At 41.9% G+C, this 17,323-nt stretch overlaps 1 protein-coding gene across 1 annotated transcript; it reads right to left on the minus strand.

Annotated features, from left to right (window-relative positions):
* Positions 1–6,379: 6,379 nt before the first annotated feature.
* On the minus strand, positions 6,380–16,567 carry slc25a33 (solute carrier family 25 member 33). The gene is made up of 6 exons (XM_033047784.1): positions 16,335–16,567; positions 11,378–11,455; positions 10,683–10,783; positions 9,803–9,869; positions 9,425–9,699; positions 6,380–8,036 (listed from the first exon to the last, which is right to left on the minus strand). Exons 1-6 carry the CDS (start codon positions 16,565–16,567, stop codon positions 7,834–7,836), a joined length of 957 nt encoding a protein of 318 aa, XP_032903675.1. The 3' UTR covers positions 6,380–7,833.
* Between the last annotated feature and the right edge of the window lie 756 nt (positions 16,568–17,323).

Below are 17,323 nucleotides of genomic sequence, written 5' to 3' on the forward strand. Positions count from 1 at the left end.
GTTTAGTCATGTACGGGATTCATTTTGTATCCAATAAGAAAGTCAATTCGTGAATAAGTTTTATGAGCCGATGAGTAAAACGAATATTCCCTTCCACTTGGGTTTGCTATTCTCCAAACATCAGTTATGTTATTATTTTTTATATAAGTATTTAAAAATTCACAGGTCTTAGACGCTTCCCTACCTTTATTGATTTATCTAAATATGGGTCTATAACACAATTAAAATCTCCCCCCATTATTATATTTTGATAATTATGCTCTGCAATTATATCTACTATTTTCTTAAAAAATTGGGGGTTATCAAAATTAGGCACATAAATATTTATCATAGTTAATGTTGTATTATAAATTTCTCCCGGGACTATAACGTATCTTCCCTCTTTATCAGATATGGACTTCTTTAATTTAAAAGGTATACCTTTCCGAATTTTAATGGCCGTGCCTCTTGCTTTAGAAGTAAATGCGGAGTAGTAGGTTTGACCTATCCAGTTTGCCCTTAATCTGATCTGAGTTTGTTGTTTCAAATGCATTTCTTGTAGGAAAGCAATATCCGTGTTTAATGATTTTAATTGTGCCAGAATTTTACCCCTCTTAATTGGCTCATTCGCACCTCTAATGTTCCAACTACAGAAAGTGAGACCTCCGGTGTTTATTCGACTATTATCTTGCATTGGCTATTATTACCAGAATGTATGATTCATGTGATGCAGCCAAGTACCTCGAAATCACAAGTCCAGGGTTGTCCTTCATATTTTCTGCACTAGTTTTACATCTCCTGGCAGTAGTAAACATAATTAAGGGAAAGAGAAAAACATAAAATGAAGTGTTCACAAAGATTGTTAAATCATACATCTCATAATGGCGAATAAACAAAAAAAGTGAGTGTAAGTTATCAAAAAAAAGTATATCTTACAAAAAAGCCATAGGTGGCTAAGATTAATTTTAAATTGACCTCCGTCGATGGAATTATGCACTGGGCTTTGCCCCCCTAGTAAAGTATCATCCAACGTTAGTCGGTTTCCTCCAGTTATAACCAAAATTATCATGTCAGGTCGATTAATACCTAAAAAATTTAAAATAAAATAGAAGAAAAGCTCGAAGACTTAAAATAAAATAAGAGTTATTATGGGTTAAAATACCTCGTCATTAATCACACTTTTCATTAGCCTGTATGTTAGTTAATTCATTATTAGTATTTAGAGTATCTGTCTAACCTCCCCCATCCTTCCTGCTATATAATTAGTCATGTTAGTATAATACATTAAACCTTTAGCGTTAATTAAGTTTATTGCGTATATATAGTTAATTAGTTAGTTAGTTATATGCTGTATAATAACCATATAACCATATAACAATTACAGCACGGAAACAGGCCATCTCGACCCTTCTAGTCCGTGCCGAACACATAATCTCCCCTAGTCCCATATACCTGCGCTCAGACCATAACCCTCCATTCCTTTCCCATCCATATAACTATCCAATTTATTTTTAAATGATAAAAACGAACCTGCCTCCACCACCTTCACTGGAAGCTCATTCCACACAGCTACCACTCTCTGAGTAAAGAAGTTCCCCCTCATGTTACCCCTAAACTTCAGTCCCTTAATTCTCAAGTCATGTCCCCTTGTTTGAATCTTCCCTACTCTCAGTGGGAAAAGCTTTTCCACGTCAACTCTGTCTATCCCTCTCATCATTTTAAAAACCTCTATCAAGTCCCCCCTTAACCTTCTGCGCTCCAAAGAATAAAGCCCTAACTTGTTCAACCTTTCTCTGTAACTTAGTTGCTGAAACCCAGGCAACATTCTAGTAAATCTCCTCTGTACTCTCTCTATTTTGTTGACATCCTTCCTATAATTAGGTGATGTATATGTAAATAATAGATCATACTAGACCAAGTGCAGACCCGTTGTGTCTGTTCCCCCAACGTGCGGTTGTGGGGGGGGGGGGGGGGTAGCGTGTGAGGGCAGAGAAATATTAATTTGCTCCTTTTACCCCATAACCACCCATCTACTGACGCATAGCCCCCAATGCAGTCACATCTAGAGAGGGGGGGGGGGGGCGGGCGGGGGTAGCGTGTGAGGGCAGAGACAGAGAGAGAGACAGCGACACAGAGAGAGGGGCAAGAGGGATAGGGGGTGGCGAGGAGGATAGGGAGGGTGAGTGAGGGGGGAAAGGTGGGGGAGGAGGGGAGGAGAGAGAGGGGGTGAGAGTGAGGAGGAAAGAGAGGGGATGCTGAGAGGGGGGTGAGGGGTAGAGGTGGGGAGCAGGGAGGGAGGGAAGAGGGTAGTGGGCGTGGAGGGGAGGGGGTTTAGGGGCGGGAGGGGAGAGCGAGAGGGGGAGAGAGGGGGGAAGGGGAAGGGGAGGGGGAGAGAGAGGGTGTGCTGAGAGGGGGTGAGATGAGGGGAGGGGAGAGGAGAGGTGGGGAGCAGGGAGGGGGAGGGTGGAGAGAAAGGGGTAGGGGTGTGTGGAGGGGAGGGGGGTTTAGGGGAGGGATGGTGGGGGAGGGGATGGAGGGGAGGAAAAAGAGGGGAGAGAGAGAGAGGGGCGAGGGGGGGAGAGGAGAGGGGGGGAGAGGTGAGGGGAGGATAGGAGAGGGGGTAGAGGAGATGGGGGGTAGAGGAAGGGGGGGTAGAGGAGGGGGGAGTGGAGAGAGGGGGGGAGAGGAGAGGGGAGTGGAGAGAGGAAAGGGGGGAGAGAGGAAAGGGGGAGAGAGGAGAGGGGGGAGAAAGGAGAGGGGGGGAGAGAGGAGGGGGGGGGAGAGAGGAGCGGGGGAAGGAGAGGGGGGGGAGGAGGGGGAGAGAGGAGGGGAGAGGAGAGGGGGGGGAGAGAGGGGGAGAGAGGAGAGGGGGGGAGGAGAGGGGGGGAGAGGAGAGAGGGGGGGAGAGAGGAGAGGGGGAGAGAGGAGAAGGGGGGAGAGGAGTGGAGGGGAGAAAGGAGAGGGGGGGAGAGAGGAGAGGGGGAGGAGGGGGAGAGAGAGAGAGAGAGTGCCTTTTTAATTCAACCCAAACAAACATTTGCAGGCAGTGCTTTTTTACTTCAAACTAACTATATTTTCATTTTCAAACCAAATTAAGGGTACTCACAGTGCTGTAGACATTTGTTCAGTGTCATTCAGAGCTCAGAGTGACAGAGACTAATTGACAGAGCTCCAGCTTGCAGAGACTAATTGAGGCACACCACTTTCTGGTTTTATAGTCCCTTCCCCTGCCTCCAGCGGGGGCAGCAGAGAGAATGGGGATTTTTGTAAAAACATTAATATCTCTGTCATTTTTCATCGACAGGAAAAGTCCTCGGCACACATATGGCAGATGGGGGCTCTGAGCGAGGTGGCCAAAAATGACGGCCGTAGGTGGCGGCGTTCTCTCAGAAATCGCAGCACAGATGGCCAAAACGGTCAAGAACAGACTTTTAGTAATATAGATAGATAGTACTGAGACAAAGGGAGACCATCACGACTGTTTTAAATTAAAAAAAGAACAGTCTAATAATTATCAGGGCTGAAAAACTTGGCGCCGAGCCTACGACCTTGAACATTCCATCTGTTGAGCTTCAGTTTTTCAGTTCAAGATGAAGTTAGGACTCTGTTATTGAAAAACACATTCTTGCCAGATAAGTCTGTCTGAGAACCGTCTGAACAATTCTAGTGTCTTGTTTGAAACAGAAAAACAAGTTCAGCAGGCGTAATGTCTTATTCCGTTTTTCCTTGAATTTTATTTAAAATCTCCGGGACATATTTGCAAGCTGAATCCGGATCTGTGAATGAACGTTGCTTAGCATTGTACGTGATTAACATTTTGGCAGGATATATAACGCCGTAACGAACTTCAGAATGTCCTTGTAAAATATTGCTTGCACTTTTAAACTGGCGTCTTTTTGCCAGAATTTCCCGAGGGTAATCTCTGTAAAATCTAACAATATTATCAGCAAATGTAAGCTTTTCTCCATAGGATATCTTCTTTAATAAAGTTTCCAAAGTTGAAATGTCTAAGAACTTTACGATAATTTGACGTGGTGGAGCATTTGCTCCTCTTTGGAAGCGACCAACACGATGAGCCAGATCTATCTTTGGTTTTTCTGGCAGTTTGAAAACATCTTTAAGTAGATTAGTGATAAAATCACACATTTGAGAGCCGTGCTTTGCCCCCTCTTTAACTCCTATTATTCTCCAATTCTGCCTCCTTGACCTGGCTTCCAAATCTTGACATTTCTCATTCAATTTATTCGTCAGCTCCCAATTCGCGTTGTGTTGTTTTTTCAAACCTGTTATTTCCTGGCCCATCTGCTGCATTTCACCCTCCATTTCATCCATCAATTTTTCCGCCTTTGATAATTGCTTCAGCAGGGAGTCATGTTTATTGTTATAATCTCTCTGCATTCTTTCCAATTCCTTAGCAGTCCTCGACTCCAAATCTTTGAACTGCTGGTTCAGGGATACGTAAAGTTCCTTTAATTCTCCACAACTGTTATCAATTTTCTTAGAGAGATTATCCTCCATTGTAGAAAAATTATTCTGCATTGTAGAATTCAATTTGGCAAATTGCTTCTGAAGATCTTTAGTAATGTCTTTAGTAATATTAGCTCTTACCGTTTCTTCCAAGCTTTTCTGTTAAGCTGGGAGAAATGGTCCACATATTACAGTGCCATGCTGCAAATGTTTATTATCAGCATGGTGCAGCAGGTTGGGAGAGGTTATTTGTGTGTATGGGGGAATGGTCCTTACTTTCAGACACAAAACAAAGACAAAAGCAAATTCACAGGCCTAGAAACAAAGAAATCAGTTGAATTCCTTGTAACCTTATTTCTTGGAAGTGCATCAGCTTCAGTAGTCCTGTGGTACGACGGTTATGTTACCATGTTAGTCATTCAGAGACTTGGATTGATGGGACAAGATCAAATCCCAACTGGTTCATTTAAATGCATTTATTTAAAAAAGGCTGGAATTAAAAATACAATATCAACATCACCAACTTTGAAGCTACTAGATTTCTTTACAAAAACTGCTCTGATAACTGGGAAGGGTGAATCATACAGTGGTGTGCCTTGCACACTGGTAAGGCTTCCCAAACCAGTTTGTCAAAATAACTAGGACTACATTTCTCTTGGCTGTGGATTGTTCTGCCATTTAGTATGCATAGTGAAGGCAAGAGACTGCAGCCACTGGAGTCTTGAACAAAAAAAAACTACGGGAAAAACTCAGCAGGTCAGGCAGCATCTGTGGAAGGAAATGGACAGTATGCATAATGTCAGCATCACATTTATAGCCATGCTCATACCTGTTCCTGGCATCTTCTCCTATAGATGAGAGTTGGTCCACTAGTTTGATGATAAAGACGGGGACGTATGCCAGGCCACAATATCACAAATTATGGAAAATAACAGGTTTGCTGGTATTGTTGTATCTTCTGATGTGGTCTGCATCTGTTATTAAGCACAGCAGTAGTGCTATCAAATACAACAGAGAATGCACTTAGGGATTTTACCAGCAAAGAGTTACTTCTAGCACCATAGTTAAAGACAGACATAGCTGCAACAGATTTATTGTATGAGTGGTCAATTCTCCCTCATGTTGGTTTTCTAATCAGCAAACCAGGTTTTGATTGAAATTGTGACAGAAATTGTGTCTCCAAGTCTCAACAGCCACGTGTTTCTGAACCATTCCTATTGATTGGCAACGAACACTTGTCAGCAGGAGCAGACTGGTTGCTACCTTCAGTGTTTGTTCTAAAAGACGTTCTATTTAGCAGAGTAGATTCACCAGCTGAGAGAATACAGATTTTCCGAACAGACTTTGACCAATTGCCAGGAGGCTTCATGAGATGCAGTGTCAATACCAAGGAACTTTAGGCCTGTTCCCACATTCAGGCACAAACACTTCCAGGACCAACATCTCTGGTGAGTCAATGCTGCCAGTGTGATAACAACACACCCACAGCTGGTAAAACAAGAGTCTGAGTCTGACTAGGTCAGGCTGCTGTTTCCTAGTATTTGGGACAAATCTACTCAGTTATAACATGGCCAAAAGTAGCAACCTTTTGAAAAGTCACTTGCACAGATGTCACCTGTAGTCATCTGCATCTTTGCATTTGCACATGCAAAGATGCATCAGAAAATGCATCTTTGAGGTATTAGATTCCAGTGCACTGGTTCACGTCAGATTGTTACTCCAGTTTTTGTCGATCTGGATTTGTGTTTCTACTACTAGCATTCATTACAGTGTGAAACAACTTAAGTCAATACATATACGGTGAAACACAGAAAGTGCTTATTGACAAAATGGTTAAAGAACCAAGGGTTTTTTTTTTTTGTAATGCATATTAAGTTTGGTTGCTCCCAAATTAAGGTTAAAGATCAAAATAAATGGAGTACGTGGTAGGAAATTAACGGTGAAAATATTTTATTCAGATGGGAATTTTCAAATAATTCAGAACATTTTGAAAAGAAAGTTAACAGTAACACATGCTGAACACACGCTATACTGATTATTTATGTCCCTCAAAAGGTTATCATCTACTAAAGTCTCATCCTGGCTTTATCTAGTACACTGATATCCCTTTAAATTATTTTTTAATGTATTACAGTAGCATCGCTTCTCTTCTTCCCTTCCCTCCCTTATTACAGACACCAAATGAAATGTTTTAAGCATGAGGGGAAGAGAGAGGTAGGAATGAGTCTGTAATAACTATAAATAAAAACCTGCAACCAAAGATATTTTTATTCCACTCCGTTGTTAGTTTGATCATTGGTGAACTGTAATAAGGCACACTTATTGAAGTTAATAGTAGAATATTTTTCAAACTATCGCTATTGCAGGTTCTAACATTCCGTTGATATAATTGTGAAATTGAAGTTTCAATGAATTAACAATATTGCAGATGTTAGTGATTTTAAATACATACAAATGCCAAAAATTTTGATTTTCAGTTAAGACTGAAATCTGGGCAATCTAAATATTTTGGGAGACTCAGTTGTAAGCAAAGATAATTAAAAGGGATCAAATAGCAAAGCAATGTTATCTGTTTGCCTGGCAGCAAATAAGGTGTAGATTTCCCTTCAAAATAACAAACACATTTGTGAGTTCCACATTTTGTTGAGACACATTAAACAACTAAATAAATTAACATTTTGCTGTAATTTTCTTGTCTGCAGCGTGTAGCATGCATTTCATACTGCACTCAGTATAAACACATTCCACTGCCTGAACTACAGAATCCACATACATATATACATACACTCCTTTCTAATAGTTTCCTGAAGGTCAAAAAATATCCTATGCTTTAAGAGGAGAAAGGAAACAAATTAAATTTGCAAGTTTACTTGTTCATCTTTAAAATAAATAGTGATGTCTAGAGGCCAATGCATAAGCTATCACTGCACAGATTATTTTCAGAGAGAAAAACAAAAATCGGTCTGACAATGTTTCTGTACATTTTCTGTCAGAAATGAACCTTGCTGTTTTAACCAGTCAAATACAATCATCTGGTAAATTGCCCAAGTGGCTAATTTTAACATTCAAACATGAAGTGAATAATAACAGATGACAGAAGATGCAGTCTGGAGATGTCCTGGCACCTATAAATTACATGTACACTTTGCACAGCAGGTGCCCTGGTTACATTATCTGTGGTTAACCAAGGAAGTCAACGTCAGGAATGGCATCTGAACCACACCCCAGCTCGGATCCAGGAGGAGAATCTCAGCCTTGTGCTTTGCATGAACAGTATCTAATCTGGTCAGTGACGTCTTACATTCCCCCCCCCCCACTAGTTTTGTGGGTCATTATAATGACATTGCACTGCAACTAAACAGAATCCATCAATTGTTGAGTGTCTGTTTATTTCTGACACGATCCCAAGACATGTACAATCAGTTCGTATGTGGTCATCATTATGGCAGTGTTTGGAATCTGGCGAATTAGCTGGGCTTGCAGTCCTCTGTAGAAGGCACTATAGCCTTCCTCTATAGCCACCAAACGTGCAGTTTGCAAAAAAGCCTTGTACTTCGTGCCTTCCTCCCGTAACCTTGTCCTTATTACTTCTGAAATATAAATGCAAGTAAATAAAAAATTGTTTGTTTTTTTTTGCTTTTCCATTTTCTACTTCACTACTCCTTGCATCGTAATGAAATTGGCCACAAGGAACGAGTAATGCTGTTCCTTAAACAAGTACCAATCGCTCTGATATCAGCTCATAAATTGAGTCTTTAACCACACACAAAAAAATAATACATCCTTGCATACATTTATTAATTCAAATAATTGAATGGTATATATCAACTTGTTTTTAACCCCTGCCCACCCAGATCAAAGTTAAGGTGGGCAAAGTCTAAAGAAGGGTCCTGACACAGAATGTCATCTAGCCATTTTCTCCAGGAATTCTGCCTGATCTGCTGTTACTCCAGCACTTTGTGTCTTTTAAGGAGAAGTTAGAGTTGCCAATATGCCACATTTTACAGAACTTTCCATGATTTCACAGGAAGGTGGTCTTTCCTGGGTGGCATTAATATGAGAGTCCATCTTCCCCATAAATCAGAGGTCATGGATCGATGCAGGGAATTTCCAGGCAGATGGAACCCTCAAAGAATCAAAGGCTGAGGTGATCATCCACCTTTCCTTGAAAGGTGGATGATGTTGTTAGTGGCTAATGTTAGTGGAAAATGTTGTTAGTGACTAAAAGCAGCACTGTGGCTCAATAATTGAGGCAAGCCTCAACTCCACCCATTGTCTGGCTGGTCAACCCAATGCTGGGCCTGGCTCATAGGGATCGGGAGCTACCAAATGCTGTTGGTCTGAAGAAGGGTCTCGACCTGAAACGTCACCCATTCCTTCTCTCCAGAGATGCTGCCTGTCCCGCTGAGTTACTCCAGCAATTTGTGTCTATCTTGGGCTTAATTTGACTGGTTATCTCAGTTTGAACCATCTTCCCTGACTCAGATTATCACCGCCCATCCCATTTCCTTCCCATAACCTGGACAATCCCATGTTATTACTCCTCTTCAACCCACTCATCACTGCCTGACTTTTACCCTCCTGCTCCCCCATGACCACAGTCAAAGATTCCTTCTGTCCACACCTCATGCTGACCAAGGAGTAATCACAGGAGTGGTCGGGGCGGCACAGAGGTAGAGTTGCTGCCTTACAGTGCCAAAGACTCGGGTTCGATCCTGACTATGGGTGTTGTCTGTATGCAGTTTATACGTTCTCCCTGTGATCCTGTGGGTTTTCTCCGGTTGCTCCAGTTTCATCCCACACTCCAAAAACGTACAGGCTTGTAGGTTAATTAGCTTTGGCATAATTGTAAATTGGCCCTATTGTGTAGGATATAGCTAGTGTAGGATGATCTCTGGTCGACACAGACCCAGTGGGCCGAAGGGCCTGTTTCCGTTCTGTATCTCTAAAGTTTTAAAGGAGAAGAAAGAACACTTACCATGAGGGTAAGCAGTACAAGATGCACATGTCTTTGAAATTCCAGCAGCAATCATCAATCCTAGGAAGTCTGAAACATTCTTGTCGTTCTCCCGCACGGTGAACCTCCATTCCTCCAAATGTTTCTTCAAAGCTTCATAAATAACAAAATGAATCACAGTCTCCGAGATCCCAGCATATGAAGCAGTCAAACCTCTGTAAAATCCTTTGAATCCGTCCGTCTGATAGACATGCCTTGCACATTGGAAAGCATTTGTTGCTTTCTCACCTCGTTTCCTTCAAACAGATAACAGGGAACAAATAAAGCACGGAAACATTTTTAATGGTCGTTACAATTATGACGAACATATCTTAAAACAAAAGCATGAGTACAACTTACCTGCCTTCCAGTTGCATTCTTGTTTTGACCAACCAAATAGGATTCATCATTGTATTTGTAATAAAGCCTAGTGTATTAAAAAGTAACATTATTTCACTTTCACAATTTCTAAAATCATGAATCATAATTCATAACTGCAAATACACCACCAGCTTCAAGTATTAATATTTTAATACAGTACATTAATGGGGGGTCAAAGGAAAAACACTTACTTTGCAGCCTTCCCGACTGCCTGTCCTGAAATAAATAGTCCAGTCAAGTAAATCAACTTGACAGTGCAGTCAACTTCTAGTAACCACAGTGAAGGCAGGGAGGCAGGGGTTAGGGGGGAACCTTTTGGAAGGCCATGAATGATTTAGAAAGCTTTTTCACCTGCATGCACAGCTGACAGATCAAACACCAACCAATGTATTTGAATGGGGTGATCTACCAAAGATCTGCAAAAGCAGCAAGAGGTGATCACGCAGCATATTTTGGTCTGACCACTGCTCAGGGTGGTGGAGCTATTTAAAAAAAATTTAGATTAAAAATTTTGTTATACTTATAATACCTTCAGGTACTATAACAACACTTAAAAGACATTTGGATAGATACATGGATAGGAAAGGTTTAGAGGGATATGGGCCAAACATGGGTAGGTGACAGTAGTGTAGATAGGGCATCGTGGTGGGCATGGGCAAGTAATGCCGAGGGATCTGTGTCCACGCTGCGTCACTGACTCTATCCATATATGTTGATAAAGAGCATGGATAAAACATTGATAATGTTATAATTTTTTTTTTAAACAGTACAGTGATAAGCCCTGGGAAGAGGTATAAACCTCTTTTTCTTTGTATATTTATTATTGGAAGAAAATTTGTATACATTAAAAAATACTTACTTGCGAAGCCAGCAGAACACATGTTGACAACATTAGAGTGTGGTACAAAGACTGCATTACATTTCTCCTTGGCTTTGGAGTAGGCAGCAAAGTAGATTGCTCTGTATATACACAAGATTTATTAAACGTTAATTTCATATAATTGAATCTTAAATTAATTCAATAATATATTGGGTACAGTTATTTCTTCTCACAGTATATGAGTCTTAAACAATTTTTTAAAATATACTTCAAAATACAGAATTTGAAATTCAGATTGTGTACGCAAACCAAAAGCAGCACAACTCCAATTTGGCAATCACAGGCCAATCAGTTAAATGAATCATCAGCAAGGAGATGAAAAGTATCATCAACAGTGTCCCCAAGCGTGTAGTTGAGCAACTTGACTCCAATAATACAAATAAGGGGAAAATATTCCAATGCTTGGAGGCACACCTTGCTCAAAAGAAAAACAATTCTGCAAACTGAATAAAAATTCTCTCTTTTGTGGCTGGTGTAAAACCCAAAGGTCACATCTGTATTTTTTGAACATATGGGCATTTGATTACCATTAAGGAACAGCATAAATCATTCATCGCAAGCCAACAGATGACCACAAGGTACCACGAATGTCCATTCAATAGCGATAGGAGACAACTAACCAAAATAGAGATCAAAAAATATTTTCCTTTCAATACAAATCCAGTTTAATTTACCTGGATGGAATTACGCCAATCAGGTTAGGTCCCAGTCCTCTGAAAAGTGACCTTGGTCCCTCTTTTTCTAGAATAGATCTGCAAAAGATACCATGAACTTTGAGACTTTTGAAATAAGAGAACAGTGTAGCTGAACTTATACAACTTTATAATGGTAACGAGTGCACTTGTTGATTTCAGAGGATTGAATAAAACTACTGAATTCTCTCTCCTTGTCTGATCTTTGGCCAGCTAGGTAAACTCCCTTCCTTTCACCTTCTCTAAACTTTTAGTCCTTTAGAAATAGACAATAGGTGCAGGAGTAGGCCATACGGCCCTTCAAGCCAGCACCGTCATTCAATGTGATCATTGCTAATCATCCACAATCAGTACCCCGTTCCTGTCTTCTCCCCATATCCCAACTCCCCGACTCCACTATCATCAAGAGCCCTATCTAGCTCTCTCTTGAAAGTTTCCAGAGAACCAGCCTCCACTGCCCTCTGAGGCAGAGAATTCCACAGACTCACAACTCTCTGTGTGTAAAAATGTTTCCTCATCTCCGTTCTAAATGGCTTACCCCTTATTCTTAAACTGTGGCCCCTGGTCCTGGACTAACCCAACATCCGGAACATGTTTCCTGCCTCTAGCATGTCCAAACCGTTAATAATCTTATATGTTTCAATAAGATACCCTCTCATCCTTCTAAATTCCAGAGTATACAAGCCCAGCCGCTCCATTCTCTCAGCATATGACAGTCCCGCCATCCCAGCAATTAACCTTGCGAACCTACGCTGCACTCCCTCAATAGCAAGAATGTCCTTCCTCAAATTTGGAGAACAAAACTGCACACAATACTCCAGTGTGGTCTCACTAGGGCTCTGTACAACTGCAGAAGGACTTCTTTGCTCCTATACTCAACTCCTTTTGTTATGAAGGCCAACATGCCATTCGCTTTCTTCACTGCCTGCTGTACCTGCACGCTTATTTTAATTGACTGATGAACAAGGACCCACAGATCCCATTGTACTTCCCATTTTCCCAACTTGATGCCATTTAGATAATAATCTTCCTTCCTATTTTTGCTACCAAAGTGGATAACCTCACATTTATATATACTTTAGTGGCCAACGATCTGAAGAAAGGTTAACAATCTGCAATGTTAACATTGTTTCTCTCTCCACAGATGCTGCCTGGCCTGCTGAATATTTACAGCATTTTCTGGGGGTTTTCAGTTGTCAATCATCTGCATTTTTGTGCCATTCGTTTTTCTAATAAACATCCCTTCATAATTCCTTAAAGAATTGACCTAAAAAGCAATATGAACTTTTGTTTCCTCAAGGACAACATTGATTTAGTTTCCAGTTTTAACTTCTCTAACTTCAAATAGCCCTTGCTTTCCCTCTTTCTCCATCTCCTCCCCCTTCCTAGTTCTCCCACCAGTCTTACTGTCTCCGACCACATTCTATATCTGTCCTGCCCACTCCCCTGACATCAGTCTGAAGGGTCCCGACCCGAAATATCACCCATTCCTTCCATTTTGTGTCTACCTTTAATTTATACTGCCCCGTTTTACATATATTTTATATTTGTCAAGAAAATGCAAAATTTTATCACACTTTAAAAGCAGAACTGCAAAGCTGGCTGGAAGCTCACTTTAACATTGTCTAAAACCATTCAATGTTTCTCAAGGGATCTTTGCTGCTCCTTTAAGTTTGCACTCTTAAATACTGGGACTATGCATGTTTTTTTTAAGATTAAACAATCTGAATAGTTTCCTAAATACAACGGTATGTATATCTGAATACCAAAGCCTTTCATATTATCAGAGCATCCCAAAGTACTTTACACGCAATTATGCATATTTGAACTGCAGTCAATATTGTATTGCAAATGCTGCCTGCAATTTGTGGAATACAGAAAAGTTGCCGAAGACATAGACCCCATGGGTTTAGGGGCAGCAGAGGAGACAATTATTATTTTTAGGGTTTTGGGTCTGAAGAAGGGTCCTGGCTTGAAACGTCACCTATACATTTTCTGCAGAGATGCTGCCTGACCCGCTGAGCATTCTGAGTCTATCGTTTAGGATCAATGTACACGATGAGAGATGATGACAGGCAAGTGAGATGCTCCCACTCAATAATGTATTTGTCTCCATTGGCTGGGAAAATGCCTGCTGGGACCCTCCAGTCAATTCAATGGATCTCTATTGTCAGATGTACTTACAGTGAAATTCGTTTTCTGCATATTACTCACTAAAGGTTTCCTAATTACTTGCTGTACCTACTGTGATGACATGTCCTCCGTAAGGCTTCTCCACTCCCTGTCACCAGCAGACAGACCAGGAGGAACCAACGACCAGCACCACAAAGAGTGTCTGACTGCTGGAAAACACCAGTACCCTGGACAGCACTTTGGACTGAACTGAGGCCACAGCCAAAGGAGAAACAGTTGCATTGGATCAACCAGCCAGCACCTCATTATCCTACTCCTTAAAATCAAGGTAGTTCCAGTCAGGGGCAGGAGATAAAAAATGGAGGACCCCCTACTAACTGTTCCTCTCTTTGCGGGCTGGGAGCAAAACCGGCAGCACTTCCTCACCTGCCCACAGATGATCAGGGGCTGCTGTTAAAAACCTCCGCGTGAGTTCACCCTTGCACATGTGTGCGTTGGTGTAGTCACTGTCAATCTGGCATCTTCCCTGACACCACACAACTTAGAAGTGAATCATGTGTGGACACCCAGACACCTCTGCATCCCACTTCTACAATGTCTCACCAAAAGGGATATGCTTCTCCTTTTCACTTGCCAGAAATTGACAAATTCATATTTGCCAGATCTTTTCCCACCTAATTCAGTCTACCTTTTATACCTTTGTAACGTTTTTGTGTGTTCTTCCCCATTCACTTTCTTACTTGTCATTGGCAAATTCTACAAAAATGTCTTCAGACTCTTCATTCACGTCACCCATGCGAATTATTAAAATAAAGCAAGGCCTTAGCACTGACTCTCATGGGACACCATTTTCTTTACATTTTGCCAACCAGAAAAAGGTCCAATTAAACCCAGTGGCAACACGAAGACAGCTTTGTGCTGGATGCAGATGTATAATGGGACTATTTCTGGGTTGGCACTAGGACCATAACCTTCACAATATATAAATTGATTTGGCCTTGGGTACACGGATTATCATTTCTAAATCTACCAACGGTGTAAAGATTTTAAATGAGATAAAGGTGAAGGATAGCTACAATAAGGTATTGACAAACTGGTGTAAGACAAACAAGACCAAATTTACGGCAGGGAAGTGTGAATTATTTTATTTTGATAGATAACTGAAAAGGAAGTAGCATAAAATACTCATACTTTACTTTTTTAGCCAAGTATGTTTTGCATTGTACGAGGAATTTGAGGGTATACTTTTGAAAAATGGTGTAGGAAGTGAGAAATCTGGTTATACATTTGCATGAAGATAGGACAGGTTGAGAAAGCAATATATATTTTTAAAAAGTATTCAGCTTCCTAGACTTCATAAACAGTGACAGCGAACAAAAGTCAAGTCAAACGACTATGATCATAATAGATTTAATTTTTATAGCGCTTTTCTAAGACTCAAAGTCGCTTTACAATAGTAACAGACAATAGCAGACGGAGAAGCGGCAAACAAACAGCGCCAGCGTCCTCTCCGTGCAGCACATAAAGAAAGAATACAGACATAACAGTAATAAAGATATTTAAACATAAAAACATCCCCCCACAATGGTTCCCATTATGAGGGAAGGCACAAAGTCCAGTCCCCATCCCCTGTTCACCCATAGTCGGGCTTATTGAGGCCTCCACAGTTGCCTCCACGGAGGCCCAATGTTCCAGGCCGTTCTCGCCGGGTGATGGTGCTCCGGCGTCGGGAGGATCCTCACAGCAGCCTGGGAACCCTGGAACGGCCGCTTCCGTACTGGAGACCGCGGCTTCCGAAGCCAACAAGGCCGCGTCGGGTGGAGCGCCACCACTGGCGATCTCAATGAGAGATCCCAGGCTCCCGATGTAAAGTCAGCGCCGTCGCCCGCAGCTGGCCGCTCCTCAGACCCGCAGCTCCGCGATGTTTTTTATCGCCGGTCCCAGCATACCGGAGTTCCAGCGCGGCGACCCGGGCAAGGCATCGCCCGCTCCGCGATAGCGCTCCAGCCCTGTGCCGCCGCCGAAGCCGTGGTACTGGGCGGTCCCCGACAGGAAACGCCGCTCCAGGCCCGCAGGTAGGCTGCGAGGACGGGTCGAAACTGCAGCCCGGAGAAAAGCTGCGTCTCCGACCAGGTAGGGACCCTGAAAGATAGTTTCCCCCTCCCCCCCCCCCCCACATAAAAAAGTTTAGACCTCCAGAACAAAACACTTTAAACTAATAAAAAAAAAAAAAAAAAGACGAAGAGATGGACAGCTGCTGGCTGGGCAGCCATGCACATGATATACTGGGCTTAGCTGGAACAAGAGTAGTACATCGATTTAAGATTAACAAACTATTGGAATGATGAAGGCTGAGGGTGCAGACAAGATTTTAGATTGCCTCTAAGTGAAAGCGGTAGGCTGGAGAAAATGGGGCTGTTCTCCTAAGAACACTTAATGTTGAGATGGAAATGAAAGGAAGTAAATGAAATTATTTGAAGTCTGGAGAAAGTGAAAGAGAATATTAGACGGTAAAAGAAAACAAGTGATGGGGATCAGATAGAAAGTGAGGGAGATACAGCATCAGCAATGATCTTACTGAATGGCAGAGTAACCTCGATGAACTCCACAGCCTACTATTTCAATATCTAAGATTCTGACGAGATGCCTGGCAAGGGAATCATTGAACCATCTAGGATACTGCTTGGAACAACATGCAACAACCTTGTAGTACTCAACTAAAAATCTGGAAGCTAATTTACTACTTTTAGAAAGAAAGGCAGAAAACAAAAATTAGAAAAAACCAGCATAAAAACAATCCACTTACTTTAGAACTTGGAAAAGTCCTGGTACTACACGTGCTGGCCGAACCACTCCTGGTCCGTTGATTGTATTAAGGTTGACTTGTGGAATGTAGACTGACCGAAGTGTTAAGCCCGAGGACTGGAGCCTAGTCTTGATCACTTCCAATGGGCAAGTGACAATTGCCCCCACTGTTCCTCCACACCTGTGAATAGTGCAAAGAATCAAAAAATAATTTAATTTACTGCTCTTGTGCATGAATCCATGGTATCAAATTAGGATTATTTAGACTTTAGACATACAACGAGGAAACAGGCCATTCTGCCCACTGAGTCCGTGCCAACCAGCGATCACACTAGCACTATCCTACATACTAGGAACAATTTACAGAAGCCAATCAACCTGCAAACCTGTACGTCTTTGGAGTGTGGGAGGAAACCGGAGCACCCGGAGGAAACCCACGCGGTCACAGGTAAAATGTACAAACTCCGTACAGACAACACCGTAGTCAGGATCAAACCTGCGTCTCTGGCACTGGAAGGTAGTGACTCGACCGTAGCGCCACCATGCTGCCCATGTTTGAGCAAGCTTTATTTTGGGAGCAGGTGAATAGAAGCTTGTGGGGAAAGTGCGATATTATTGCCCAGTTAAAAATTACTTAAAAGCATGGAAGCCTGTAAATGTTTTAAAACAAAAAGTGAAAAACTGCTGAGTCAATTTGCATTTTAAAAGTGTACACCTCTGTCAAAACCTGAAATTAGACATAAATAAGTTACACTTCCAGGCAGAATCATGAAAAGTTAGTATCTGTAGGAAGAAACTGCAGATTGTGTAGGAAAGAACTGCAGATGCTGGTTTAAATCGAAGATAGACACTAAATGCTGGAGTAACTCAGCGGGACTGGCAGCATCTCGGGAGAGAAGGAATGAGTGACGTTTCTGGTCAAGACCCTTCTTCAGACTGATCTGGTTTGTACCAAAAATAGAGACACAATGCTAGAATAACTCAGTAAAT

Source organism: Amblyraja radiata, chromosome 31, assembly GCF_010909765.2.
Source record: "Amblyraja radiata isolate CabotCenter1 chromosome 31, sAmbRad1.1.pri, whole genome shotgun sequence".
NCBI classification, from domain to species: Eukaryota; Metazoa; Chordata; class Chondrichthyes; order Rajiformes; family Rajidae; genus Amblyraja; species Amblyraja radiata.

Bases quoted from the DNA above. Each gene is read 5' to 3' on its own strand.
- slc25a33 (XM_033047784.1), bottom strand. From the start codon at position 16,567: ATGCACAAGAGCAGTAAATTAAATTATTTTTTGATTCTTTGCACTATT. The intron at 9,870-10,682 runs GTAAGTATTTTT...TTAATACACTAG, and splicing joins GTGTTCTGCTGGCTTCGCAA to GCTTTATTACAAATACAATG. The intron at 9,700-9,802 runs GTAAGTTGTACT...ATCTGTTTGAAG, and splicing joins AGAATGCAACTGGAAGGCAG to GAAACGAGGTGAGAAAGCAA.